Here is a 27058-nt window from a genome sequence, read left to right on the forward strand (position 1 = left end):
GCCCCTCTTCGGCAGACCTGCAGCAGCCCCAGGAGCTGTCTACCCTGCTGGAGCCGGTCCCCCTGCTCGGCCAACTTGTGCTTCAACTCTTCCCACTTGCTACTCAGGCCCTGGAGGCTGGCCTGCACATCTTCCTGGGCACGGGGCCTGTCGCTCAACAGCTGTCTCCCCACCTGCAGTGGACACAAAGACCGAGGGAATTTTGTTGAGCTGCTGGTACCATGAGGGGCCACAGCAGGCGGGACCCAGGTGGCAGAGGCGGGGGGGCGGGGGGCGGCGGTGGGGAGGTGCAGGTAGTTGGCTACAGGTTGCATTCTCCAGGCTGCAAGGGCTCAAGCATTTCCTGCAGCCCTAAATCTGTGGGCAGAGGTGGGCGGGCTTTCCTCTGATGCTCCCGAGTCGAGCAGGGTGAGCCCTCATTGTTCAGGTGCAGGTGGTAGCACCGGAGCTGCCCTGACAGCTGGGGGTGGCGTGGGAGGAAGAGACGATGGAGGCGTCCTGGGCTGGTTTGGGCACCAAGACAGAGGGGTACCCAGCTGAGTGGGGGAGGAATCTGGGGGATCCTAATTCCGCCGTAACTGAGAATGAGTCTTCCTTCGGTGAATTTGTTCCATGAAAAGAGGCCATCCATCTGGGCTAGGTATTTGGGGAGGAAAAGGCCCTGCACCCCTGTCTGGCACCCCCACCTGCTGCAGGCCCTCCACGTGCCCATGGGTGGCCAGCAGCTCGCGCTCAGCTGCTTTGTGCCGCTTGAGTTGCTGCAGGATGTTGCTGGGCTCCCAGGAAGGCTCATCCGCTGCCCTCAGCCCCTTCTCCTCTATCCACAGCACCAGCTCCGCCACATCCTCCTTCCATTTCTGCCCAAGAACCAGGAGAGAATGGGTCTCATGACCAGGGGTGAGGGCTGATGCATGGACCTCTAGAAAGAGGGGTCTCACGGACGCCCATGGGAAAGTGCAGGATCCACTGTGCCAGGTGGGGCCTGGGTTACTGCTCGCCAGTGGGGGCAGGGAAGCTGAGACGGGGAGGGAAAGGTTTCCCCTCACGGTAGGAGGAGGCCTGGGGAGGGATGGCCTGGGCCCCTTGGTGCCCTGTGCCCAGAGAACAGGAGCACTCGGTCAGTTCCCACTACTCAGCCCACCTCAGATCATGTACGGCCATTTCTCTCCTAACAGGCTTATGCTACAGGAGGCCTGTAGACTGGCCCAGCTCTGAGCCCCTGTGGGGACTGAACAAATATGTCACAGAGCCCAGGTCTGCAGCGGGTGCCCTTGGCGCATGCATGAGCCTCGACTGTGGCCAGAAATGATGGGCAAGGGGAGTCAGCAGACGAGGGAGGGCAAGGGGGTTTATCAGGACTTTGGGTCCAGTGCTGCCTTCGAACAGTGTGGCCTCAGCCTGTTCTCCTCATCTGGAAACATCAGAGCCATAATGTGGGTCTCACAAGAGGGGCCATGAGGGTCAATGACAGAACACGTGGGAAAGTGCTTTGCAAACTATAAAAGGCTCTTCTGCATAGAGCACAAGTGTTAGCGCAGCTGTGGACTCCTAGGCACTCCTCTGGTGGAGGCCTCGTGCACCTGGGCTGGCCTCACCTGGAGCTGGAGGGAAGCCAGCAGCTGCCTCCTCCTCTGCTCACTCCTCTCCTGGACCCTGGTCCACTGTACCTGGATGCTCTGCAGCTGCTCTCGGACCCTGGAGGCCAGATAGAGAGGGGGAGGGCTCGGCGGGGGGGCTCCACTCCGCCCAAGGCCCACCGCAGCCCAGGGTGTGCCCCGCTGCCGCCCTCCTCCCCACACCTCCTCCCAGCCTCCAGGACGCAGGCCTTGCCGGCCGGGAAAGAAACATAACAGGTGCTGCGCATGCGGGCCTTGACTCACTTGTGCGCAGCAGGGTGTTGGCTCGGGGCCAGCTTCTCGCCACGTGCCCGCAGAGCCTCTGCTCGACGGCCAAGGACACCCAGGAGCCACCCAAACTCCTGGTGCTGCTGTAGCAGGCCCTGGGCCTCCCCTACATCATCCTGGGGGTGCAGAGACCTGGGGTCATGCTTGGGACGATGGGGTCAGCACCATCTTGACCATCGCAGGCCCCAGGGCCACCAGGCCCACCCCCCCCAACTTCAAAGCTTCCCCCAGTGATGGGGAAGCAGCCCTGTAGCCCCGTATCCCTGGCCCCCTACCCCAAGCTTGTCCTGCTGCAGGAAGGCCGTGTGGCTGGCACAGGTGGCAGCAAAACCATCTACGTCTCTGCCAAATTTCTGCAGTTCCAGTCCCTCCTGCAGCCGTTGCTGTCGCTGCTCCCAGGCGGCCTGCAGGCCCCGGCCTTGCTGGCTCAGGAGCCTCAGAGCACGGGCCACCTCTTGGGAGTCTGGGGAGTCCAAGGCTGAAATGGCCTGGCCCTGGGCCTCCAGCTGCTGCAGCCTGTCCAGGATGACAGGCAGAAGGTCAAACCCCGTCGGCTCCCCTCCTCCTCCTTCCTCCCCTCTCCCTTGATCATTCATTTCAGAGCTGTGATAGAGGGGGAACTGGCAGGGGGGCGTCTGAGGATGGTAGCCCCAATGGTTCACTCGTTCCCTGGAACAGCTGTACCCTGGCGCACCAAGTGATGCGCAGAACGTAACGGGCCTAGCATACTCCTTAGGTCTCAGTAGTGGCCCTGCTCCCTGCCATGTCACACCCTTGTTCCAGGCCACCATTCTACTGGCTATGCCCAGGTAAGGAGAAGGGTTCCTCAAACCGCATCCATGCCACCGTATGCTCATGAGCATTAGAAAGGGCGACTCTCAGCCAGTTGAGTGCACGGGCACACAGCTTGGGGACAGGTGACACCTTTGTGTGGATTAGAAAACGCTCCACTTCCTCTGAGGTGAGGCAGCCCTGAACCATTAGTAGAGTCTGGAGGCAGAGGATGGGATGGATTGAGTGCCCACTTGGCTACCTTCGGGCTCCCCTATGTGGGCACAGCCTGTGGACTGTGCGTGGTGACCCTGCCTGCCTGACAGACCTGTGCCGTCATCCCTGCAGGACGAGAGGTCCAGCCATACTGAGGAGGAGCCATCTGACTCCAGGAGCCTGTGGGGTCTGCATTATCTGGAATGCCTTGGGAGGCTAGGCTGCCCTGACTAAAAGCAATCCATCAGGCTCACCTGGATGGAATATGGCCAAGCCTGCACTTGACAGAACCTTCCAGGAAGCTCAGATTCTGCCCTGCATCCCAACCCCCCACCCTGAAATATGCAGGATGCCTGACCAGTTCTTGGTTACATCCGTCTCCTTAAAACCTGCTGGACACTAGCCTGGGCTACTACCCCGGGTGACACCCTGCTTCCTGCCTCTCCCTCTCTGGTGGCCTGTCTCCGCAGGCCTTAGCCAGCCCGAAGCCCACCCTGTCTGCCCTCCCATCCTGACCTCTCCTGCTGCAGCTGGATCTCCTCCAGCAGGTCTCTGTGCTCCATCAGCAGCCGCTGGGCCGAGGCCACATCCGAGGCCACACCCGCCACCTTCTCCTCGCTGCGCAGCTGAGCCCAGACACCTTCCGCCCACAGCAGCAGATGCTGACTCTCCCGCAGGAAGCTCCGCCGTGCCCGCTCTTCGGCCCGGGCCCTGGCCTGTTGGGCCATATGCTGCTGTCCTCGCTCCAGCAGTCCTTGCAGCGGCTCCACCCGTTCTTGCAGGGACTGGCTCTCTGTGGGGTCCAACTCCTCTGCTCTGGGAGATGGGGTCCACCGCCTCGTCAGTGCCCTGCCCCAGGGCCTGGGGTCCAGGCTTGGATCCCCCAGGGGAAGGGGTGGCGACTCTGCACTCCCCTCTCCCCCTCCCCTAGGGGCAGCAGGCCTGTGTGGCTCGCCCTTTCCCTGGAACATTTCCTCATGCTCTTCCCCCACCTGCGCCCCTGCCCTTCAGACAGCACATCCTGCCCATCCTCCAACTTGTGGCCCATCCTCATTCCACAACCCTGCTCTCAGGGCCCCGTCACCGTGCCAAACCCAGGCTGTACTTCATGGCCGCCCTTTGCAGGTACTGGACGTTGCTCTCCAGCGTTAGCATCTTCTGCTGGGCCAGCTGCAGGGCGCAGTGGCTGTCCTCTGACTGCCCCAGCTCTAGGGTTTCCAGCTGGAGTATCAGGTCTTGCAGTTGGACCTGTGTGGATCCACACTCGTGCAGAAAACCGCACACACCTGTGGTGCGCACCAGCTGCGTTTCCTTCTCTTTCTTCAGGGCTTCCAGCTGCCCCCACCTGAGCAGAGGAAGCAGGGATGTCTCCAGCACGGGGACATCCCCAACCATCCTAGGGCCTTGGCCAGGGCCTCACAAAATAGCTGCTACCAGGCTGGCCATCCCCATACCCTCTCCTGTCTCTGACACGCCCAGTGTTTCCTCCTGGCATCTGGGGAGGTGGGTAAGCGGGCACGCAGTCCTGGGAACTGCATTCAGCCCGTCCTGCACTCCCTCATTCTTACCTCCGGCTCAGTTCCTCCTGCTGTTGCTGGATTTTGGGGGTATCTTCAGGATATCTCTGCTTCAGCTGCTCCGCATTGCTGCTGACCTCAGCCCAGCAGCCCCTTCCCACAGCCAGAGCAGTGAGGAAGTTCTGGGGAAAGGAAGACCCAGGCCTTGAGGGAGCTTCTTCTCTTCCCATACTGCCCTCAAGACTACAAATGACCTCAAGACATGCTCTGCTGCATAGGTGTTTGAGTTGCATCCCTCTCGAAGGACTGGAATCTCTGTCCTTAAAGGGCTGGGAGGGTCCTTTAAAAGTTCAAAGCCAGGTATCCAAATTAGAAAGAAGTAAAACTGTCACTATTTGCAGATGACAGCGTATTATATACAGAAACCCTAAAGACCCCACCAACAAATTGTTACAACAAAAAAATGAATTCAGCAAAGTTGCAGGGCACAAAATCAATCTACAGGAATATTTTGCATTTCTGTACACTAATAATGAACTATCAGAAAGAGAAATTTAAAAAAATCTCATTTACAATTGCATTAAAAAGAATAAAATACCTAGGAATAAATTTAACAGGAGAGATGAAAAACCTACACACTGAAACCTAGAAGACACTGATGAAAGAAACTGGAAAAAAAACCCACAAATAAATGGGAAGATATAGCATGCTCATGGATTGGGAGAATACTATTAAAATGTCCAAACTACTCAAAGCAACCTACAAATTCAATATAATCCCTATCAGAATTCCAATAGCATTTTTCACAGAAATAGAACAATCCTAAAATTTGTATGGAAACACAAAAGACTCGGAAGAGGAATGGCAGTCTTGAGAAAGAACAAAGTCAGAGGCATCACGCTCCCTGATTTCAAACTATATAGTTTACTATAATAAACTATAGTAATTACTTATAGTAATCAAAACAGTGTGGTCTTGGCACAAAAACAGACATATAGATCAGTGGAAGAGAATAGAGAGCCCAGAAATAAACCATGCACATATGGTCAATTAATTTATGACAAAGGAGCCAAGGATATAAAATGGGGAAAGGATAGTCTCTTCAATAGTGCTGGGAAAACTGGACAGCCACATGCAAAATATGAACCTGGACCCCTACCTTACACCAGAAACAATAATAAATTCAAAATGCTCAACACCAAAAGCAAATAATCTGATTGAAAAATAGGCAGAGGACCTGAATACACATTTTTCCAAAGATGACATACAGATGGCCAACAGATACATTCAAAGATGTTCAACACCACTAATCTTCAGGAAGATGCAAATGAAAACCACAACCAGAGATCACCTCACACCTGTTAGAATGGCTGTTCTCAAAAAGACTAGGAAAAAGTGTTGGCGAGAATTTGGAGAAAAGGAAACCATTGTGCACCGTTGGTGGGAATGTCAAATGGTGCAGCAACTATGGAAAAGAATACAGAGGTTCCTCAAAAAATGCGAAATAAAACTACCACATGGTCCAGCAATTCCACTTCTAGGTGTTTAGCCAAAGAAAATGAAAACACTAACTTGAAAAGATAATCTGCACCCCCATGTTTGTAGCAGCACTATGGACAATAACCAAGATATGGAAGCAACCCAAATGTCCACTGATGGATGGAAAAAGAAAATGTGGTATATATACCCACCACATCCAAGAGAATTAAATATTTCTTTCATACTATAAAAAAGAATGAAATCTTGCCATTTGGGACAATGGGATGGACCGTGAGGGCATTACGCTGCGTGAAATAAGTCAGATAAACACTGTATGATCTTTCTTCAGTGGGGGACTTAAAAACACAAAACAAAACAAGATAGATACAGAGGACAGATTGGTAGCTGTCAGAGGTAAGGAATTGGGGGTGGGTGCAATGGGTAACGGGGGTCAAAAAGTGCCAACTCCTAGCTATAAAATAAATAAGTCATAGGGATGGAATATATAGGGATGGGAACTACAGTTAATCATATTGTGTTGCACATTTGAAAGTTGCTAAGAGAGCACATCTTGAAAGTTCTCATCCCAAGAAAAAAACTCCGTAACTATGTGTGGTGATGGATGTTAAGTAGACTTACTGTAAAATGTACACATGTATTGGGTCGTTATGTTAATGACATGTTATATGTTGATGTTCACTAGACTTACTGTGGTGATCGCTTCACAATACACACAAATATCCTACCCTCATGTTGCATACCTGAAACTGATACCACGTCATACATCAGTTATACTTCAATAAAAAGAAAGAAAAATTCAAGGCCAGACCCCCTGCTCCTCCTTCCCAGACAGGACTAGAGTGAACATGGCCAGGTCAGGCACAGGCGCAAATAATGGAGAGGCAGGGAGGGAGAAGGGCAGGGAATGAGGAGGGGCAGTGGGGTCGAGCAGCTGAGACCCCCCACCTCGGCTCCACGGGGGCGGTACCTCAAATGTGAGCTGTGTGACCTCCAAGTTGTGGGCCTGGGGCTGCAGCGTTCGGAGCAGGGCTGTCTGGTGCTCCAGCCAGGACTGCAGCTCCCCACAGAAGCTATAGAAGCCACACAGGGCCACTGCCTCCTCCAGCCGCGCCCTGTGGTGCTGAGGAGAGGCCGGCCCAGGGGTTGGCGTGAGGGTCAGCTTCCCCATAGGGCCCTCAGAGTGGTCCCGTCACCCCTCCGGGCAGAATGTGCTCTTTTGATCTAGCCCTTGGCTCTCAGGTGCAGCCATACTTCTGTGGGAACTGGCTCTGCCTAGCCTGGTCCACCTCCCCTCCAGGCACTCCCCCTGCAGCCTACCACTCCCAGCTTCAATTCGGGGCTCCAGGCACTCTGGTCTTTACTCCTCCAGGGCTTCCTTCCTGCCTTGGCATAGGTCCTACCTAGGGCATGGTCTCCCCGTCTCCCCTGCCCCCCTGCCCCGCCCAGCTTTACCTGCTCTTAGCCTCTCCTTGTTCCAGTCTCAGCCAAAGTGTCCTTTCCTCAGAGATGCCCTCCCCAGCTCCCAGCCTGACCTGGGCTCCCAGCACACCCACAGCCATCTACTGACTTCTCATCCCCCCTGCCATGACGTAAACTCCTTGTGGCCGGCGTGCACGTCCAATAAGTGCTCGGTCCCTGGGCTCACAGCTCAGGGTCCCGTACAGAGCAGGGGCTCCCTGACTGTCTTGAACAAGACCGTTACCTTTGCCAAGGCCCGCAGGCCCTCATAGTCCTTGCTCAGGCAGTCCTGTGTGTGGAGTATGGTGTTAGGGTCAAAGTTAGCGTCAGGCTCAGCCGAGAGGGCCATCTTCTGGGTGCCCGGGGGGGCGGAGTGGCAGGAGACCTCACTCCAGGTCCCCACGTGCCTCAGGCCTTCCTTTGGAGAGCTCAGGGCAGACACCACCTGTAGTGACAGGACAGAGGGCAGCATGTCCACTGGGGGCTCCCCCTAAGCACAGAAGGCTTGGCAGGGAGGGGCCAGCGGTTGTCGCTGGGCTGGTAAAAGAGAAGAGGGCGATCCAGAAGGAATGCCTGGTTAATGCCTGGAAACTGGCGGGCGAAACGAGCAAAGCCAAACTATACTGGATGACCTCCATAGGCGTGGGCAGACAGGATGCCCCGCGCTGGGCTGGGCAGGAGGCGGGATGTTGCTGAGGATGGGTGCCCCCAGCCCAGCGGAAAGCCAGGATTCCCAGGTCAGAGGCCACAAAAGCCCTCCCATCTCCACCTTCCCTGCGGTCACGGGAAACAGGGGCAGCGCGGAGACCACGCGTGCACTTGGAGCTGGAGGCCCGTAGTTCTGGGGCCTTGCCGAGCCGCACGCACCGTGAGGGACACCTGGGCTGCGGCCGCCCGCGCCTGCTCGTCCAGCTGCCGCAGCTCGGCCCCGAAGGCGTGCAGCGTGCGCTCCAGCCGCCGGTGGCGCAGCAGCAAGGCCTCGGCGGCCGCCTGGTCCCGCCCGCACGGAGCGCTCGCCAGCGCCGACCGCTGCTCTCGCAGCCACGAGGCCGCGTCTGCCGCGTCCGCTAGGTACTGCGGGGAGGAGGGCAGGCTGAGCACCCGGCGACCCCGCGCGCCTGCCCGGCCGCCCGCCGCCCGCCGCCCCACTACCTGCTGGACAAGCAGAGCCGCCTGCAGCCGCGCTCCCCGCCTGGCCGCCCGGGCCCGGAGACTCTGCCAGGCGCCCTGCAGCGCCTCGGCCCTCTCGCGGGGATCCGGCCGCGTGGGGGGCCCGCGGGCCCCCAGGTCGCATCCCCTCCGCACAAGATTAGCGCACACAGCCTGGTGGTGGCGCAGCTCGGCTTCCAGGGCCTGGCGAGGTGCAGAGTCAGGAGCTGGGCGAAGGGAAGGGAAGAAAGGGTGGCGGCAAGGTGGGGACTGGCAGGGCAGAGGGCGGCAGGTACCTTGTGCTTCCGCAGGGCCGCTCTGATCTGGCTGAGGTCCCGGCCCACGGCCTCCTCCTGCACCAGCTGCCTGCGCTCCCTCAGCCAGGCTTCCTCCTCCCCACAGTTGTGCAGGAACTCTGCCTGCTGCATGCTCTGCTCCAGCAAGGCCCGCCTGAGGGAAGGCAAGGGGCCCCGAAGGGACTGGGGAGCTGCCTCCCCACCAGGCTCAGACACTTCCCCTGAGACAGTTTTCTTGTTGTGGATGACTCAACAGGGGGCTCAGAAGACTTGGGGGTGAGGGTCAATGTGGAGGAAGTTGCCAAGTCAGCAGTATTTTTAACCTGGGCAGGAGGTACACTGGGTTACACGAAAATCCTGGAGAAGGTAGAAGGGGGGGTGAGCTCTTACCGGTCCCTGACGAGGGACACCAGGCTCCAGTGGAGCTGGGCCAGTGCCTGGGCCTTGGCCTGCAGCACCTCCACACTAGTGCCCTGGGAGGAGTCCAGCTCCGCGGTCTGGAGGGCAAGATGGTGCACATGGGCTCCGTGGGCTGAGACCTGGGCCTCCAGCAGGTCGTGCTTCTGCAGCAGCTGCACTGTCTCTGCCAACTGCTGCCCCCAGGCTGTGGAGCTGGCCAGCACCTGGCCAGGGGTGGACAAGTGATTGCTGCAGCCCCAGAGCGCTGGGGCCCCACGAGTACCCCATGCTAGTGCACCTGCTGTGTTGGCCTGGGGGGGGCGCTGTCTGCTGGTGCGGGGCCCACCTGGAGCTCCTTGAGCTGGTTGGAGGCACTCTCCACCTCCTGCAGCAAGCTCAACACAGCCTGCAGCTCTGCCGTCTGCTTCTTCTGCCCTTGGAGACGCTCAAGGAGTCGCTCCCAGCGCCCAGTGATCTCCAGTTGCCTAGAGGACATGAGAATTGGGGTGGTCTTTACTGGGCTGCGGTGGGGAAGCTACCTTGGGGTCTACAGCCAGTGGGGGGGCTTGGTGGTCAGGGAGGAGCCTGAGCCTGGTGGCTGGGGGCTTGGAGCATCGTGTTCTTGCTTCTTAGACACAGAGAAGCCAGAAGGAGGGCCTGTAAGGTTCAGGTCTACAGGGCCCCCACGCCTTCTTTCCAGTCCCCATCTCAGATGATAGATAGCAACTCCAACCTTCTAGGTGCCTGCACTAAAATCTGGAGAACTCACTTTCTCACACCCTGCATCTGATCTGTCTGTAAATCCTCTTGGATTCAAAATATATCCAGAATCCCACCATTTGTCATCGCTTCCATTACTTCTCTCTGGCCTAGATTATTGCATAGCCTTATACATGGTCTCTCTGCTTCTGCCCCTTCTGTCTATCCCCGACGTGGCCTCCAGAGTGATCATTGGAGAAGAGGAGTTAGATTGTGCCACTCCTCTGCTCAAGCTCTCCCACAACTCATTCCCCATCTGCCTCTGAGTCATTCTTGTCTTCACCGTGCCCTACAGGTCCCAGCATGCTGTCTGCCTCCACCCTTTGCCCGTCCTCCCCTGACCTCAGCTACTACTGGTTCCTTCGGTCAACATTGGCCTCCATGCTATTTTCCACACATGCCAGGCATGTGCCCACCTTGGCACACTGCACTAGCCACTCCCTCTCCCTGGGAGAGTCTGTCCCCACATCTGTACGGCTGGCCCCTCACTCCTTTCTGGTCTTTGCTCAAAAGTGAACCTCCTCTGACCAGCCAATCTAACTCCCTCTCCCCATCTTGGCACTCATAATCCCCTGTACTTTATTACTATTTTTTATCACGATCTCACATACTATTATATGTACTTTGTTTTCCTTCATCACATGTAAGCTCTGTGGGGGGAGGGATTGTTGTTTGTCCTCTTCACTACTAAATCCCCAGAACCTAGCACAGTGCTTGGGATATAGTAGACACTCAATAAATGTTTGTTTAGTGTGTGAATTAATAAGAGGTATCTAGAAAGGGAGGTGCTTTACCAAAAGGGGTCAATTACGGATGCTGGAAGTTCAGGCATCGGGGGGAGTTAGATCTTTTCAAGGGAGCCCTGAACCTATAGATCACACCTCTATGGCCAGGAATGGGCACACGGAAAGATAAGGGTATGATAGGGGGACCTTAGCCTGTTTTGAGGATGGTTTCCATGTCCTGGGCTCACCTGCAGGCCACATCTGCCCAGCCATGGTGCTGCTCCTGCTGGAGGATGTCTGCGATCTCGGCCAGGACCTGGAAGCGCCCCTCTTGGGGCAGGATGCTGGCCTCCAGCATGCCCAGCCTCTGGGCAGCCGCCTCCACTGTGGCCAGGCTGGTTGGCGGGGCTGCGGCTGCAGCCTGGTCCAGCATGCACTCTGTGTCTGTCAGAAAGCTCTCCCTGAGGGCTGCCTTGCGCTGGAAGCGCTGGACCAGGGCTTCCAACCGCTCCAGATGTAGGATCCTCTGCAGCAGGGCCTGGCTCCGGGAGGCCTCTGCCCGCTCCAGGCCTGCCCAGCACTGGGACAGCTCTGCAGGGCCCAGGCCCTCGTGAGGCAGAAAGGGCTTGCGGTTCTGGGCCCGAAGCGCAGTCTGCAGCCGGAAGAGCAGGGCCTCTGTGGCCCCTCGCTGCTGCAGCCGCGGCGGCTTCTCCTGGGTGCGGAAGCGGGCAAAGGCCACCAGCAGCCGGCGCGTGGCGGCCAGGGAGTCTGGGAAATCCCGCGCCTCCAGCTGCGCCCGCTTCTCTGCGATCCAGCACAGCAGGTCGGCCACCAGCTGCTCGTACTGGGTCTGCAGCTCCTTGGTCTCCTGCAGCTGACGCAGGATCTGGAGGCGGCAAGGGAAGGGTATGGGGCGGCACCTCGGAGCAGGCCTTGGAATGGAGGCACTCCCCTTTTGGCTGCTGAGTGACTGCCGGCGTTCCCCGGGTGGGTGGTATCTCCTTCCCCCCAGCTGAGCTTGCGCTAAAGTGGGGGTCCTCCCAGCCCCCAGAGAAGCGGGTTGGCCTGCATTGCACACTTAGACCCAGGAATGTGGGGCACCCATCCTGCCTTCCTCCATCTTATTTTACTCCATTTGGTCTCACGTCTAGGCGGTACTGTTCTTTTTCTGAGCTGTCTTTCCCTTCCCTGAGGCCCCCACATCCCTAAAGCAGCTCAGAGCCCTTGGCCTCGATCATCTTCCCCATGCCCAGCTGAGACATCTACCCTAAAAACAGCTTCCCAGGCCTCCGCATCTGCCAGTGTGCCCAGAGAGGAAGAGAGCCTCCCCAAAACAGGGACTGAGCCCAGCAGAGCCACTTCTGTGCCTCTCCTTACAAAGTCCGGCTTTCTGAGCCTTTCAATCCCATTAGGAGCTCAACAGCCTAAGAGCAGGGGGGAGAGGGAGGGACTGGAGGGGATGGAGCTCACCTGGCTCTCCCTGTGTGCCAGGCCCCGTGCTAGGCACTGTGCCCAACATTCCCAAAAACTCACAGCAGCCTTCTGCTACCCTAGGTGTTACCGGCTCCGTTTGATGGAGGAAGCACAGAAAAGTTAGGGGACACGGTCAAGGCCTCACAGTTAGGAAGTGGCAGAGGCGGGCTTCAAACCCAGCTGTGTCTGACTCCGGAGCCCATGCTCCTGCCGCCTCTCCTCAATGCCACCTTCACTTTGTCACCAACCTTAGCAAGTCTCCTCTGGACCGTCTGCTCCTGGTGCAGGCGGGAGAAGTGATGGTAGTAGAGGGAGACATAGGTCATGATGGAGCGCTCGTCAGGCTGGGGGGCTGCCACGTCCTCGGGGTCCAGCAGCTGAGCAATGCCCAGCTCCTGCTCAGCCACGCGGAAAGCCAGGTCAATGTTGTGCAGTGGGTGCTCGGGACGCAGGGAGCAGTAGTCAAGCAGGTCTGGCCTGGACAGAGGACAGGCGTAGCTCTTCACCAGAGCCGCTTACTGCTTGGGCCTCAAGGACTTGGTAAAAAAAGCCAACCAGCTCCTGTTGGCCGTTCACACCTTACCACACATTAGTTTCCCCTGTTGGTAATCTGAGCTGCTAATGAAGGAATAGGGCTCCGATAGAGAGGGGTGGGTTAATTTCCCTGGGGGGGGGCAGGCTTCTGGGTAGGGGGAGAAACTCCAAAGGGGCGGGTACTTGCCAGGAAGAGGACTGAGAATAGAGTCAGGGACACAAAGTGGAGAAAAGCAGGAGTCAAGGCAAACGGGGCCAATTCCACGGGATTTCCTAGGGAAGGGGCAGGGCCTTGGCTGTCAGCCTGCTCTACTTCCGAGCCCCGGGTGCAGGGGCCAGAGGGATGTGGGAGATGGGCGGGTTCAGGACCCAAGCCCATTCTCGGTGTTCGGCTGGGTGGTGGAGCCCTACGGGAGGGAGGCTGAGGGGCTGGGAGGGCACCGGGTCTGCTCTCCATCTGGCGCACCTGTGTGCATGGATGAGGGCACCGAAGCCGAGCCCGTCACTCCAGCTGCGGGAGAAGTCGGTGATGTTGACATTGGGGTAGCTGGCTGTTTTCCGTTGGCACCAGACCAGCAGAGCTTCCTTGGCAGACAGCAGGGCTGCGCTGGCCCCAAACTCCTCCTGGCAGGGCGGGACAGTGGGTCACCATGCAGGGATGGCTGGGAAGGCTGCAGGACCCACCCGCCGTGGGAGAGGTGGGCTGGGCTGGGTTGTGATCCTCTCCCCCGACCTGGAGGCAGGTGCAGATCACTCTCTCTTCAGAGCACCTGATTTACTGATTTCATTTGTGGTGGGCAGGGACTGGGGCCGAGGGAGAAAGATCGTCCTTCCAAAGAAGTGGGACGCCTGAAAGCTGTGGCATCTGAGCAGCCGGCTTTGAGTCACAGCTGGTGACCACAACAGCGGGAGCTCCCGTTTCTCCAGCCCTTCTCATGGTGGGGACATTGAGGAATGAGGAATTGAGGCTGGGATTTATTAGACGGGCTCCTGGTCCCTGGGGGCTGTCTGCCAGCCGGGCACAGGGCCGTGGCTCTCCAGCCTCTCGCCGCCCCAGGAGCAGGGCACCATTACTATTTCCATTCTAGGGCTGACACAAGGAGAGGCAGAGGGGCCATGAAGAGGCTGCCCAGCAACCCTCCACCAACAGGGCAGGGCTTGCCTGCCAGGGAGTGGCTGACAGCCCGCCTCTGACGGGTGAGCCCCCCCCCCCCCGGCCCCATGTTTCTCTTCCTGAGAGTTTCCTTTATTCTGGTACTCTTGGTTCCACCTGCCGGCACCCCTGCCCTGCTATCTCCCCCCCACCGCCAGTGCTTCTCTCCCCCCCTTCTACTCCCCTCCTCCAGCCTCTATTTCCGGTCTCTGTCCTGCCCTCAGTGGGACTCTCCTTCCCCTCCCTCCCTCCCCCTCACCCCCGCCCCCTGCCAGGCCCCTCTCCTCTTTCCTTTCCAACTCCTGCTTCCTCTCATTTGCTCCACCCCTCCGCCAATTCCTGGCTATAAACTCAAAACGTCAGAGCAGAGCAGGCTGCCTCTCCTCCTTCGCCCTTTGGGCCCGGGAGCTTGGGTGGGCAGCAGTGCAGGCGGGAAACCTCGAGGCCCGGAGCTCATGCCCTAAGCAGCTGGGCTTGGCTGGCAGACACGACCCAGGAGAGAGTCTGAGGGTGAGCATGGGAGGGAGTGGGGGCAGCCTACTCTGGTTACGTCTGTTTGGCAGGGAGCAGAGCCTGAGCAGGTCGGGGCGCAGGGTGACCAGTCAGGGGATGACTCACCTGCTGCTCCCAAGGGAAAGCGCAGCCAGGGCACCTGGAACTGGCTTAGGGGATTGAGGAAGGGAGTGTAGCCACACGGAAGGGCTTGAGGCCAGTTAGAAATTCACCCATCCCTTCATTCATCGCACAGGTGCGAGACTCTGTGGACATATCCAGGCAAAGCTCCTGCTGTCTTGGGGCTTACAGTCACATGATGGGTTTCTAGGGTCCTCCTGGATTTGAGCCAGATCTAGGGCTTCTTTTCATTAGGGTCTCATTCTCTAGGTTGGCTTTTATAACGTTTTGGAATTGAGTTTTAGGTGGGGTTTTGGAAACCATAAAACTATGAAAACTGATAAGCATAAGGACTTTGTGTTTTTACTCTTTCCCATTCAGTTGTGGGAAAACAGGAGGTAGAACAAGAGGAGGATGGAGGACCCTCTCTTTGGTGTTGAGGATACTGGGGATTTGGAAAATTCTGGGGCTGGGACTCCCTCCACATGTCTAATTTCTCCCAAAAGTACATTAGAGGTATAATAGACGTTAGAGGGTTTCCGTGCCAAGTAGGGAACAACCAATGGGGGTGAAAGGCAGGCCCTGGGCAGTCACCTAACCCCTCACTTGTGAATGGCTTGTCCCAGATCAGGACTGAAATCCGTGAATCTAGTTGTCATTTCAGCATATTACAATCTCTCTGACATTCTCAATTCTTTGCCTGTGGTTGAAGAGTGGGTATTCATTGTGTGGATGCCAGGGTCTGTTGTGGGGTTCCTAAACAGTCAGGCGGAGCTTCTCTGTCTCCAGGGGCTGGGGGTGAGGCCAGGGCTGGGCTGGGCAGTTGGGGGCTGGGACATACCCTGTCCAGGGAGATGTGGGAAATCTGGAAACGCAGAATGATGACCCAGATGAGTCCCAGGATGAGTGTCTGGTCTCCGTCCACGATGTTCTCCGGCCCAATGAGGGGTATTTGCACCTGTGGGCACAGTTGGCTGGGCTCAGCCGTGAAGCCCGTGGACCAGAGAAGACTCAGAGTACCCAAAATCCGGGGGGTCTGCTGCCAGATGGGGGGGTCCTGGAATCCATCCTGTCTTGGGAGTTCCCCAAGGGAGGAACAGGCAGGGCACAATGCCAGGCAGGTGAAGACTTTCTAAATGGTTGCAGCTTTAGACTCAAGTCCTCCCAGGCAAAACCCCAGCCTGGTGAATTGGGCTGGACCACTGGGGTGGGGGATCTCCCTGTATGTGGGCTACAGGTAAACGGGGGCCAAGATCCGTGGTTCAGCCATGGGGGTTGGAAATGAGGTGTCAGCATAGTCAATATATGAGCTCAAGAGACAACAGCAACTGTCTGCTTCCACCTCTCGGCATGTGGGGATCTTCAGGGAGGGCTAGGATCCTTGGCTCCCACTTCAATCTCAGCCCTCTTCGTCAGTGGTCCGTCTCCTGGTAAAAAGGCAGATGCCCAAGCTCCACCCAATCAGACTCTCTTGGGCCAGGGCCCAGGACTTGCATTTGGACAAAGACCTCAGGTGGTTTTCCTGTGCCCTCAAGTTGAACACCTGCTGCCCTAGATCTTGCCCACATGGACAGGGAGGAGGAATGAATGAGGGGAGAAAGGAACAGAATAAACATCAAAGCCGCACGGGACCTGGGCCCCTTCACTCTCTGGCTCCGTCTTCCTCTCCCGGATCACAGCGCTCCAAGGCCTGTGGGATTCTGGCTGTTCCTTGGGATTCTAGGCACAGGCCTTGGGGCCTTTGTACTGTCTGAAAATACCGTCCCAAATAGCCATATGGCTACTTCCCTCTCTTCTTCTAAGTCTTTACCCAAATACCACTTTTTCAATGGTGTTTTCAATAGCCACCTTATTTGAAATAGAAGCCCGGGGACTATTCCTCCTGCACAAACACTCATGCTCGACCCCCTTACCCTGCTTGGGTGGGGATCTTGGTTTTGTTCTCTGACGCCCCCCTAATAGAGAGGCTGGCATATAGTGGGTAATGGATAAGTATGCACTGAATGGAGAAAGAAGAGGGAGGACTCTCCATAAGACCCGGCAGGAAGCCGGCTTCAGCCAACCACCAGCCTGGTGGGCGGGGCTGTATCCCTAGGTATCGCAGTGGGGCCCGCCCCCTGCTCAGACTTCTCCTCCTGGCACACCTGAGCTGGAGCAGCTAGCTGGTCTGTGGGGGTCCTGGAGTCTGCTCATACCAGCTTGTGAAGGCTGATCTTCCCGCTTTGTGCTTAGTGAGATCACACTGGTAGCTTGCAGTCAGCTGTGGTGGAGGCCGCAATCCCAGGGAAATGAGCAAATGCTACAAACAAGGGCTTTTATGTCCCCTGAGCTGAGAGCCGGTTGTTAAACATTTACCAGCACACACTGATCTGGGTTCAAATCCACTGTCTTCCCTGAAACTGCAGGCCCCTAGCAGCCAGGTCTGGGCTTTGCTGCCTGTGGTCCCCAGAGCCTGGCATGGAGTGCCCAGCAAATGACATGGTCTCAGAAATGAGTGCATCCCACATTCTGCTGCTCGGTAACCCTGTGTTGGGGCAACAGTATGTAGAGTGGAGACAAGGCTGTCACCTTCATAGACTATGTATCAGTGACATGCTGGGCTCGCGGGGAGCTGCAGAGCCTCTGACAAGGGCCACGGAGCACCCACTCTTCCCAAGTACCTGGAGGGGCAGTGGCTGGCTCACAGGCTATTGTCCCTGAGACCAAAAAAGGGCCTGGCATTCTGTGGCTGTGAACTTTCTGCTCCTCCCTGGGCTTGGGGACTGCAATGCCCCCATGCCTAGCTTTGGCTTCTAACTCAGGCAAGCTAGGCTCCCCGGGGGCTGTGACCTCCAACCCAGGACGTAAATGACAGTCACACACACCCAAGTTCAGCCCAGGCAGTTCCAGCTCAGTGACTTGCAGGCTCCAGAAACAGCCTCCTCATGGCTTCCGGACCTGCGGGCTTCCCCAGTCCTGGCTCCCAGTATAAACGACCCCTGCCTAGCCCCGTTGACGCTGGCCATGAGGGTCCTTTCATAGCCCTGGAGCTTTTGCCTCCTTTTAACGACTATTTCTTTGGCCAGTCTCTTTCTTTCGGGAGACCGTGGCTCCCTCCTGCTTGCTGCAGCCCCTGCCTGCTAATGGATCCAGCTTCTCCAAAGCAGACCTGCACCTCTTCCCTCCGCCACCTGGCTCAGTGTCCAGGGCTCTTCTCCGGTGCCCTACTCTCAGCCTGCCCCCCACAGCTCTGCATCCGGGCTCGGCGGGCCCATTGACCATGGGTCTTGCCTGGTAAGTTACTTCCTTGGTTAGGGAAGGAGAGAGTTAAGAGTACAGGCAATCTTTCAGCTTAGAATCCCACAGTTCTCTCATTGCAGGCAGCAGTGCACTTCAATCCCACCCACACGGATGTCCCTGCTCCGGCCGGGCCGGTCCAGGCCCCTCTAAGCTGGGAGCGCTGCTCAAGGAAGGGCTTGACTTTCTGTATTGACCTCTGTATCCCAGCAGCTATGCCTGGATTTGGGCTCCAGAGCCTCTGCTCTGCCCCGGCTAGCCCAGGAAAGATGATCTAGGAGCCCAGCTGATGCCTGCTGCCTCTGCCCCAGCTCCTTGCCCAGAAGCCGTCTCCCCAGCACCCACCTTGGCCCTGAGGAAAGCCAGAGCACGGCTGTTGTTCTCCAGGAAGTGCGCCCGCAGGCGGCCCCGGCTGGGGGGTGGCAGGGCCTCCCCCGAGATGAGCTCCAGCAGCCTAAGTAGGTGGCTGCCATCAGCCAGCTCCGTGTACAGGTTCTGGAGCTTGATGCCCACCTGGGAGGGGTGGGGAAAGGGCACAGGGTCAGCCCCCCTCTCCTGTCTGGCCTATCCCAGCACTGGGGAGTGGCAGGCCAGAGCAGCTTCCTTAAGGAAGGAGCACAGCCCTCAGGTGGGCTTTAGGGTCAGCAGAAGTAGTTTCAGCTGGGCTCTGGGGTCTGCAAGAAGGCTCAGCCAGATGACCTCACGGCTGGCCCCCAGAGTCCACTGGCCAGGGAGCAAGGGGGACAGTAGAGGCAGGCTGCGGGGTATGCCCCGCTACACTCACCCGGCCATGCTGGAAGACGTTGTTGATCCAGTTGGTGAAAGTCTTCTCCTGCATCCTCATGTGCTGTACCTGCAGCTTGCGAATGTGGCTCGTCTCGTACGCAGAATCCATGGTGGGACAGGACTCAGGGAGCTGCCCTGGGGCTCTGGGGCTGGCCTCCTGCTGCAGGTGCCCTGTGGCCCCAAGGAGCTGCTGGGGACCGTGGGGCCGACCAGCCAGCAGGCCTGCAGCCCTTTAGGGATGAGGGGCCACGGGGTATTTCTCTAAGCTGGAGATGTTGAGGGGCATGGAGATTGGGGAAGGAGTGTGAATGGTCCCCACATTTGGAGGGGGCGCTTGTGGCTTAGGGCCTAGCCTGGTAAGGCTCTGAAGCTCCCGGCTGGTGCCTGACACTTAAATGCCTCCGAGCCCTTTGCCCCACCCCACTTTCCAGATTCCTCGGACCACGGGAGACTAGCTGCTGCTTCTCAGGATGAAAAGGGCAGGTGGGAGGAAAACAGGACTCACCTTGGCGATGTCTGTGCCGGGAAGGAGACCCTACTGGACGGATGGAAATGGCGGATAGTAGGGGCTGCGTGGGGAGGGAGAGAACCACAGGAGAGGCCAAGGCTGGAGCTGGGGCCACACCATGGACCTCCTCTTGAGCCACGGGGCAGGGGTGACGGCACACAGCGGGCATTGTCCTCCCACCTGCCAAAGGGCGTGGCCCAGACAGGGAGGGGGTGGCTCAGGAATGCTCCAGCCTATGGCCCCAGGATCTCCTCCTTCATCCTCCCCCCACCTCCAGTGCTTCCAATGTCAGGTGGGGGTCCTGGCTGTCAAGACACAGAGGCCCGTGGGAGCACCCCGAGCTGGCTCTGGGTGGGAGTGCCATGGGGGTGCTGCAGTCCAGGTACCCACATGGCAGAGCCCCTGGTCAGAAGCTTCTGCCCCCACTTCCCAGTCTGGGACTGCCCTTTGGCACTGCTGCAGGGCCTCTTTGTGAGCACCCACAGGGGTGGAGATGGGAGGGAGCATGCCAGCCCTCTCATCCTGTCCAGGGGAATGCCACCATAGAGGGGAGGGCAGTCCTTGGACCCCGGGCTCAGCTTTCCAGGCCCTGACTTGGCCAGGGCTGAATGGTGGGTGCTCCCTCATGCCCCGGGGCCACTTTCTGAAGGGGGCTCTCCCTGGGAGAGGGTAACTAGGAGCTGCAAAGGCTGTGGGAATGACAGAGTCTCCTCCAAAGCCAGGGACACAGTGTTCACTTTTGGGGGCTTCATGGTGAGGCCCCCAGCACCCGTGCTTCCACAGAGCTGTCTGGGTCTCAGGGCTTAGGGCAGGGGCTGTGGAGGGAGCCCACAGGCAACTCTCTCTCCCTCCCTGAGCAATCTTGAACTGCATGCCAGAGAGAGTTCTAATTCGGGTGGCTTCACAAGATGTTTTGGCTAACCTCGGGGTCATAGTCACTGGTCCGGGGTGGGTGTCTGTGGGTTCATCCAGCAGCCCCAGCGACTCTGAGAGGAGATGCGGCATTCCTCAGGCAGGTGTCCCTGGCAGCCAAGGCTGGTGAGAGGAGCGCGGCCACAGCCTGCCCTCCAGAGCTGGGCAGGACAAAGCACTCCATCACCCTGGGCCTGTGGCTGGGAGTGAGGGGCATGGTGCTCTCGGGCTGGGGGCAGCTCCCCTGCATCCGAGAGGAGCTTCCTCCCCCGTTGCCCTCTCCCTGTCAGGTCCTTCCTGCCACTGGCTGGCTTCCCGATGTTGGAGTGAGCCCAGGCTTCTTCCTCGCTCACAGCCCCAGATCGAGCCAGTCCTCAGGGGCGCCTGCTCCGTGCTCCCCAGAACCCTATGGTCTACCGTCCCACCCTGTCTACTTGCACTGCCCCCACACGGCCCCATCACCGTTCCCCGACTCGACATCTTGCCCGCACATCAGTCTAGGCACAGCCCCCCAGTTTACCCCCAAGAGCACAACTCTGCTCATGCCTATGAAGACTCCCCATTGCCTCAAAGGGACCAGAGCTTTTCTGCCTGCATTGGGGCTTCAGCTGTTCTTTCAGCTTAGAATGTCCCTTCTGTTCCTCATTGTCCACATTTTCCTATCCCATCAGCCCGTTAAAAATCCTGCTCCTTCTAGCAGGTTCCCTGCCACCTACCCCCTCTCTCCCAGCTTGGGTCTCTTCCTAAGAGCTCTGGCTCAGGGCATCTTGTATGATGTGACCACCAGAGGACAGGCTGGAGCTGCATGATGCTTTGCACACAGACCTCAACAGAGGTTGTTGTATTAGGTTGCTGAGTGGGGCTGAGGAACTGCTTTTTTTTTTTTTTTAAGATTTTATTTATTCATTAAAAAAAGATTTTATTTCTTCATTTGAAACACAGAGATACAGAGAGAGGAGAGAGCATGAGCAGGGGAAAAGCAGAGGGAGAGGGAGAAGCAGGCTTCCCGCTGAGCCAGGAGCCCGATGCAGGACTCGATCCCAGGACCCTGAGATCATGACCTGAGCTGAAGGCAGCCGCTTAACCATCTGAGCCTGCTTTTCTTTCTCCTTTAGCTGCATCTCCTAGCTCAGATGCAGCTAAAGCCACTGCACACGCAGCAAGGCCTGGTTCCTCTTTTGTTGCCACTGATTGCCGCCCCTGCTGAAAGGAGAATCCCTTTTTCGTCAGTACCTAGTTTTGGATTATTTATGTGGCGAGTGACTAAGATCTCAAGTCAAACAGATTTGAACAACATAAAAGGAAGGTATTGGCCCAGAGGACTGAAATGTTTGGCAGGTGGAGGACTTTAGGTGAGGTTGACCCAGCAGTTTCAAACGACGGCGCCATAGGCCTGGACTCCCTCTGCCTTTCTCGATGCTTCCTTCACCTTCATGCTCCAGAGGGTGGTTGCTGCCAGCCTAACCTCACTCCTCTGCCCCCAGTAGCTCTGGGCACTCCTCTCAATGCCATTCATATTGTACCAATGGGCTCACTTCTCTACACTGCATGCATGGTTCAGAGAAGAGAGAACATTTCTCTCAAGAGTTGGAAGAGAAGTCTGAGGGACTTGGCTCTCATAGGCTTGAGCTGAGCCACATGTCCATTCCTGAACCAATTTTTGTGACCAGGGGGATGAAATACTCTCATTGGCTGAAGCCAATCATGACCCACCCCGGAGAAGTGTCTATCCCACCCAAACCTTGTGGCTCAGACGGAGGGTGGGCAAGTAGGGAGTGCTCTGCAAAGGAAATCTCGGGTCTGGATCACCACAAGGCTAGATGGGTGACAGTGGGAAAAACCCAGATGTCTGCTATAGGGCTGTGTGACAAGAGGCAGGAGCAATGCCAGCAGGCCAGGGGGCGCCAACCCTAGCACTCCTGCACCTTCAGGCACAGGGACTTGTCTCCGAGCTGGAAAGGATGAGGCGGCAGGCACCCAAGTCCTTTGAGAGTGCTCAGCGATGCCCTTCCCAGCATCCGAAGGGCCTCCTTCCATGGTTCCGTCCTGGTCTCCAGTCATCCTCAGCTGGGGCCTGCTCCCAGACCTGGCCTCTGCCCCCAGCTAATGGAGCTGCTTTCCAGCTCAAGAAGCCCCACTTTGGGAGTCTCCCAGCCTAGAGGACATAGGGAGAGTTGGGGGTCACAGGGGTGGCGTACAGAAGGGGCACACCCTCCCCCCTAACTCCTCTGCCTCATTTCCATTGGATCCCTGCTTTACTTTTTTTTTTTTTTTTAAAGATTTTATTTATTTGACAGAGAGAGACAGCAGCGAGAGGGGGAACACAAGCAGGGGGAGTGGCAGGCAGAGGGAGAAGCAGGCTCCCCGCCGAGCAAGGACCCTGAGATCATGACCTGAGCTGAAGGCAGACGTTTAATGACTGAGCCACCCAGGTGCCCCCCTGCTTTACTCCTGAGACAACTGGGTCACTGGAAAACCAGAACCGATGTTGGAAAGGTAGTAAATTTTTCAGAAGTTTATTGATCAATAGATTGTGTCTTCGTTTGTTTGACACTTCTAAACAAGATTACAAAAAAATAGAAGCATTGTGTATTAACTGCATGGGCTAATGGACAGTAACTTGATACACTCTTAAATTAGGCCCGTTTACCTGATTAAACTCAGTGGTTATCTGTCCTAAGAACGTTATTTCTCTGCTACATTCTGCGGAGGAAATAAACAGTGCCTCTGTTAACGGCTTTCCTGATCTTCAAGGCAATTTTCCTGGGGTACCGCTCTGGGCGTAATGAAGGAGTGTAATGGTGCAAAGTGGGGAGGTCCCAGTGGTGGCTGTCAGGCCGTGACTGGTGGCTAAGCCCCCCACTGGGCAGTGGGCTGCAGTGTAAGACATTCCCAGTGTGGTGGACAGGCTGCTCCTCGGGAGGCCCGGTGGAAGCATGGCAAAGGGCTGTGGTCAGGGGTGGTGGGGCCACGGCTCTGCGGAGGCTTCCCCCGTGGGCTGGTAATCAGGGCGGGGGTTGAGGGGAGGGCAGGAGGCATTGGCTTCTCCGCACATGCTTGTTGATCTGCCTGGACACTCAGTCCCGTGATACAGAATTTAACTCCTCAAAGGCCCACCGTCCTGCAGGAGGAACAACTGCAAATCAAAAGACGCTATAGCTGCATAATGACAAGTGCTCTGAGGACCCAGTCCAGCCCTGGAAAGGTGAAAGCTAAATGAATGGCCCTCCCCCTCGCAGGGGGACCTGTGGGCCATCCCAGTGTGCAGTAAGGAAGGACTCCAGGTACAAAGCTGGGCTGGAGCAGGTTGGATGCCTGCACGTTGCCATGAAACCGAAGGGTTGTGAGAGGTCTTGGTGCAACGTTTCTTTACAGATCGGTTCAGGAGGGCCTCATTGGCAGGCTTCCAACTTGCAAGCTGACTTTGGGAGGGGGAGGCAGAAATTGATTTCCCCCCTAAACTCAAGGCTGCAGAGGTTTGTTACGTGGTACCAGGGGCTGTGTGGAAAACGGAGTCAAGATTCTTAGATCTTCCGTGGAGTTGTGGAGAGCATGGAGAGTCTCACAGTGCTAGAGTTTACCTACCTCCACCCTCCTGCCCTGCTGCAAAACACCCCCTGCCGAGGGGGTACTTTGAAAATTGGGGTGATGTGGGGAAGGCAATGCGGTTGGGCAGTGTGAACAGAATTCTAGAGGGCTCTGCTGTCCCCCAGCCCTGCTGCACGGGGAGGCAGGATAAGGGGTGTTTTGGACACAGACTCAAGGAACTTCGTGCGGGTCCTGGGAACATACGGGTCCTCATCCTTGGCAGCCATCCCTGAGGTTTTCCAGGGCTTTCTTTCCAATCAACTTTTCACAACGAATGACATCATGTTGTAAGAGAAGATGTTAAGAAAAATGGGCATGTGATTTCCTTTTTTTTTTTTTTTTTAATCTTTCTCAGCAGGGAAAGGGTGCAGCTACCAGATGTTCTCCCACCTGACGGCATGAGGGTGGCGAGCACAGTGCCTCGAGAAGTTTCCTTCCGTGTAGAAAGCAGAAACCTCAGTCTAAAAGCTTTCCTATATGTCTGCACAGACAAAACTGGGCCGTATCTGCATATATACCCGTTGAGAAGTATCAAGAATACATACTCATGTGGTGTGTGTGTGTATATATATATCTTTATGACGATTGGGAATAACTAAAAGAACAGGATAAATCTGAGTGGAAAAGCGGCTAACCCTGGCATCGCCAAACCTTTGGAGCAATGAATTCTCTCTTTTTCCCTCTGCTTTGCCCTTTGGAGGACCCCCTTGTGGGTGCACACTTGGGCAGTCCTCATGGGGTTCACCAAACCATCTGCTTATATTACAGTACTGACATAAACCTTTCTTTGCTACGTTTCTGATTAATTTCAAAGTGCTCATTAAGATTAAAAATCCTATTATGAATTTACTTCTCTTAAAGTGATAGTATTTAAAAAGTAAACTAGGGAGTGTGAGGGGTGGCATCTGGATAAAAGCTTCCCCAAAATAAAAATGTTAAGTCTGCATCTCTCATCCTGATGTCACAGGCAATATCAGAAAAAGAAAAAACTGTGGTTTTTGGAAGGCTCGGGCGGGACTGTTCTGATTTCCTTCACTTCAGTGCCATGCGGCCATCACCATTTTGTGTCTCTCTTTTGTACTGCATAAATAATAATGAAGTGAGTAGCCCACAGAGGAGGGAAGGTGGCAGTGAGCATTACCCGCTTCCGCCTCCGCCTGATGGGCACCTGAGTGAGTGGACCAGAGAGCTTTATACGGAGACTTAGAGAGAGAACACTCAGGAACCAAATCCTGCCTTGTGATGGGCATGCACACTATGAACCTCACAGCCTTTTGAAGAAAAGGCTTCATATGAAAGATTCTGTCCTGTTTCTGTATAAAGGCTTTTCTTGTAAGAAAAACTGGACATAATAAAAATGCCTATTTTTTAAAATAAAAATAGTGTCTAAAGCTAGAGAATGACCTTTACTACCTGACAACCTGAGGCGGGCTCACCTTGTGTTTCCCTTGGGTCCCTAGGCCCAGCACACTGCAGGCACCAAGACATGGGTTTAAATTTAAATCCTGTCATTGACCAAGGAGCCTTGGGGACATGTCACCACACTGACGACCGCAGAGAACCACCTCTTTCCTTTACTGTAGTTTGATTATGATAAATAGACTTTGCTACAAATTATTGGACAGACCAGTAAGAAAAGCCCACCTTCAGACTTCAACATGACTTGAATACTAGAAATCTTGCCAGGGGCTAATAAAGGTTCTGAGTTCCAAATTCCCAACCAAATGCAACTTTGCTGGGAAGGTCCGGGGTGGGGGGAGCTCTGGGTGGGTTAGTCAGGGGGGTGCTGGGTATCACGGATGCTCTCTGCTGGCCTGGCTGCCTGTCCCGCTCCAGCCTGCAGGAGGGATGGGGACAAACACAGGCACAAACCCAGGGGAAGCAGTCTTCTCTTTGGTAGATGGCCTGGAGAGAACAGAAACCTTCTGTGCTCTGTTATGTTCCACTCTCAACACAGCAGGAAACGAAATAAATAAGATCAACTTTGCTCCCTCCTGGTACCCTCTAAGGGACAGACAGGAGCCAAAGCAGGTGCATGATGGTGTGTGGCCCAGCGCCGCACAGGCTCCCCGGCTCCGGAAGAGCCCCCAGCCCACCCCCTGTGGCTGTGGGAGTCTACCCAGCTGGCCCCCACGTCTACATCTCTCCGGGCCTCCCAGTACTCTTTGGTCAATTTCTCTTTTTTCTCAACCCTTCGATCTCCTTACCCACCCCCTCCTCCCAATATTTTAATAGAAACTCAGGGAATTTCAGAGGTGAAAGAACCTCATCTAGTGACTTGTGTCTGCCCTCCTCATTCCACCGGTGGGGAAACTGAGGCACAGAGGGCAGCGCCGTGGCCAGAGTCAGTGAGTCAGTGGCAGCACGGGCCTCAGGCCCGCGCCTCCCCACCTCCCCGCCACCCCTACCGCCCACTGCCTACCCTGAGAGCAGCCCACCCCTCAGTCGGCCTTTGGCAAGGGCTTCCTGTGGGAGGGGGGCACGAGGTGGGCGGGAAGGCTGCTGGGCAGCTCGTAGCCGTCCAGCTTGATCTTGATGAGGTGCTTGGCCAGCGCGAACTCCTCCTCGTCCAGCATGCCGTCACAGTCACAGTCAGCCAGCTTCCAGATCTTGCCCAGGACGCTGTTGGGCAGCTTGGATGTCACCATCTCCTTCTTGGCGTTGACACCTGATATCTTGCCGTTGACAGGCGACAGGGTGTAGAAGAGCTCATCGTAGATGGGCTTGTCTTTGGCCACGACCCACTCTTCCTCATCGGCACCCTCCTTGGCACCCTCCCCGTAGCCCTGGTTGAAGGGGCCCTCAGTGGTGCCGTCGAAGGCACCGCCCTGCACGAGCTGAGTGGGCATGCTTATCTCCTCCTGGCTGATGAGGTTCATCAGGGACGAGATCTTGCTGCTCAGCATGTTGTCCACCGCCTCGATCAGCTTGGGCTTCAGCGAGTGGAATTTGGTGAAGTCATAGCTCTCCAGCTGTTCCTGCAAGAGGAGAAACCACAGACTTGGTCACAGGCCCTCGCTTAGGAAGCAGACAGGGAGAGGGTGAGCTGCAGGCAGAATTGTCCTTTAAGCAGACATCCCATCCCTGGGCTGCTCCAGAGCTCTCTCTCTTTGGTGGGGTCCCCACATCCGAATTTACCAGATCCAGGAGCGGCTTTTGGAAAAAGAAACAAGATGCAGAGAAGACAACTTTTTTTTTTTTTTTTTTTTTTTTTTTAGCTAATCTTTGGCGGGCAGCCATGTGGGGGATAGCTGTCCCCTAGGGCTTTTGGACACCCTTTCTTCAAGCTTGCCTTTTTATGTGTGTGTGTGTGTGTGTGTGTGTGCGCTCTAGAGATTTAACATTTTACCTTCTAAGGTGATCTTATGACATACTTCTGTTGATCTTTACAACAATGCTGGGAGTAAGGAAGGGCAGGGGTGAATAACCCCTGTTTGATGGACAGCACATGGGGTGTTCTGACAGAGCCAAAATGAGAGCCCATGGTTCCTGCCTCTTGACTAATGCTCTTTTGTGCTGTAA

The 27058-nt window shown here is 56.3% G+C and overlaps 2 protein-coding genes across 2 annotated transcripts in view; both read right to left on the reverse strand.

The window, feature by feature from the left end:
* Nucleotides 1-18637, reverse strand: part of SPTBN5 (spectrin beta, non-erythrocytic 5) — a 44633-nt gene extending 25996 nt beyond the window's left edge. Inside the window, exons 1-21 of the mRNA XM_073877466.1 lie at nucleotides 18527-18637; nucleotides 18088-18255; nucleotides 15308-15424; nucleotides 13168-13325; nucleotides 12416-12644; nucleotides 10943-11580; nucleotides 9557-9695; nucleotides 9202-9434; nucleotides 8812-8965; nucleotides 8519-8719; nucleotides 8234-8440; nucleotides 7611-7811; nucleotides 6876-7028; nucleotides 4460-4590; nucleotides 3997-4236; nucleotides 3408-3707; nucleotides 2180-2420; nucleotides 1881-2020; nucleotides 1596-1695; nucleotides 687-857; nucleotides 18-173 (exon numbers count right to left, since the gene is read on the reverse strand). Of these exons, the coding sequence (XP_073733567.1) occupies nucleotides 18-173; nucleotides 687-857; nucleotides 1596-1695; nucleotides 1881-2020; nucleotides 2180-2420; nucleotides 3408-3707; nucleotides 3997-4236; nucleotides 4460-4590; nucleotides 6876-7028; nucleotides 7611-7811; nucleotides 8234-8440; nucleotides 8519-8719; nucleotides 8812-8965; nucleotides 9202-9434; nucleotides 9557-9695; nucleotides 10943-11580; nucleotides 12416-12644; nucleotides 13168-13325; nucleotides 15308-15424; nucleotides 18088-18255; nucleotides 18527-18637 (4188 nt within the window). The remainder of the gene's footprint in view (nucleotides 1-17; nucleotides 174-686; nucleotides 858-1595; nucleotides 1696-1880; nucleotides 2021-2179; nucleotides 2421-3407; nucleotides 3708-3996; nucleotides 4237-4459; nucleotides 4591-6875; nucleotides 7029-7610; nucleotides 7812-8233; nucleotides 8441-8518; nucleotides 8720-8811; nucleotides 8966-9201; nucleotides 9435-9556; nucleotides 9696-10942; nucleotides 11581-12415; nucleotides 12645-13167; nucleotides 13326-15307; nucleotides 15425-18087; nucleotides 18256-18526) is intronic.
* A 3811-nt stretch (nucleotides 18638-22448) lies between these two features.
* Nucleotides 22449-27058, reverse strand: part of EHD4 (EH domain containing 4) — a 76124-nt gene continuing 71514 nt past the window's right edge. Inside the window, exon 6 of the mRNA XM_025883554.2 lies at nucleotides 22449-26514. Coding sequence (XP_025739339.1) covers nucleotides 25978-26514 — 537 coding nt within the window. The 3' untranslated portion in view covers nucleotides 22449-25977. The remainder of the gene's footprint in view (nucleotides 26515-27058) is intronic.

This window comes from Callorhinus ursinus, unplaced genomic scaffold (assembly GCF_003265705.2).
Source record: "Callorhinus ursinus isolate GAN/ISIS: 27379988/994484 unplaced genomic scaffold, GSC_fseal_2.0 scaffold25, whole genome shotgun sequence".
NCBI classification, from domain to species: Eukaryota; Metazoa; Chordata; class Mammalia; order Carnivora; family Otariidae; genus Callorhinus; species Callorhinus ursinus.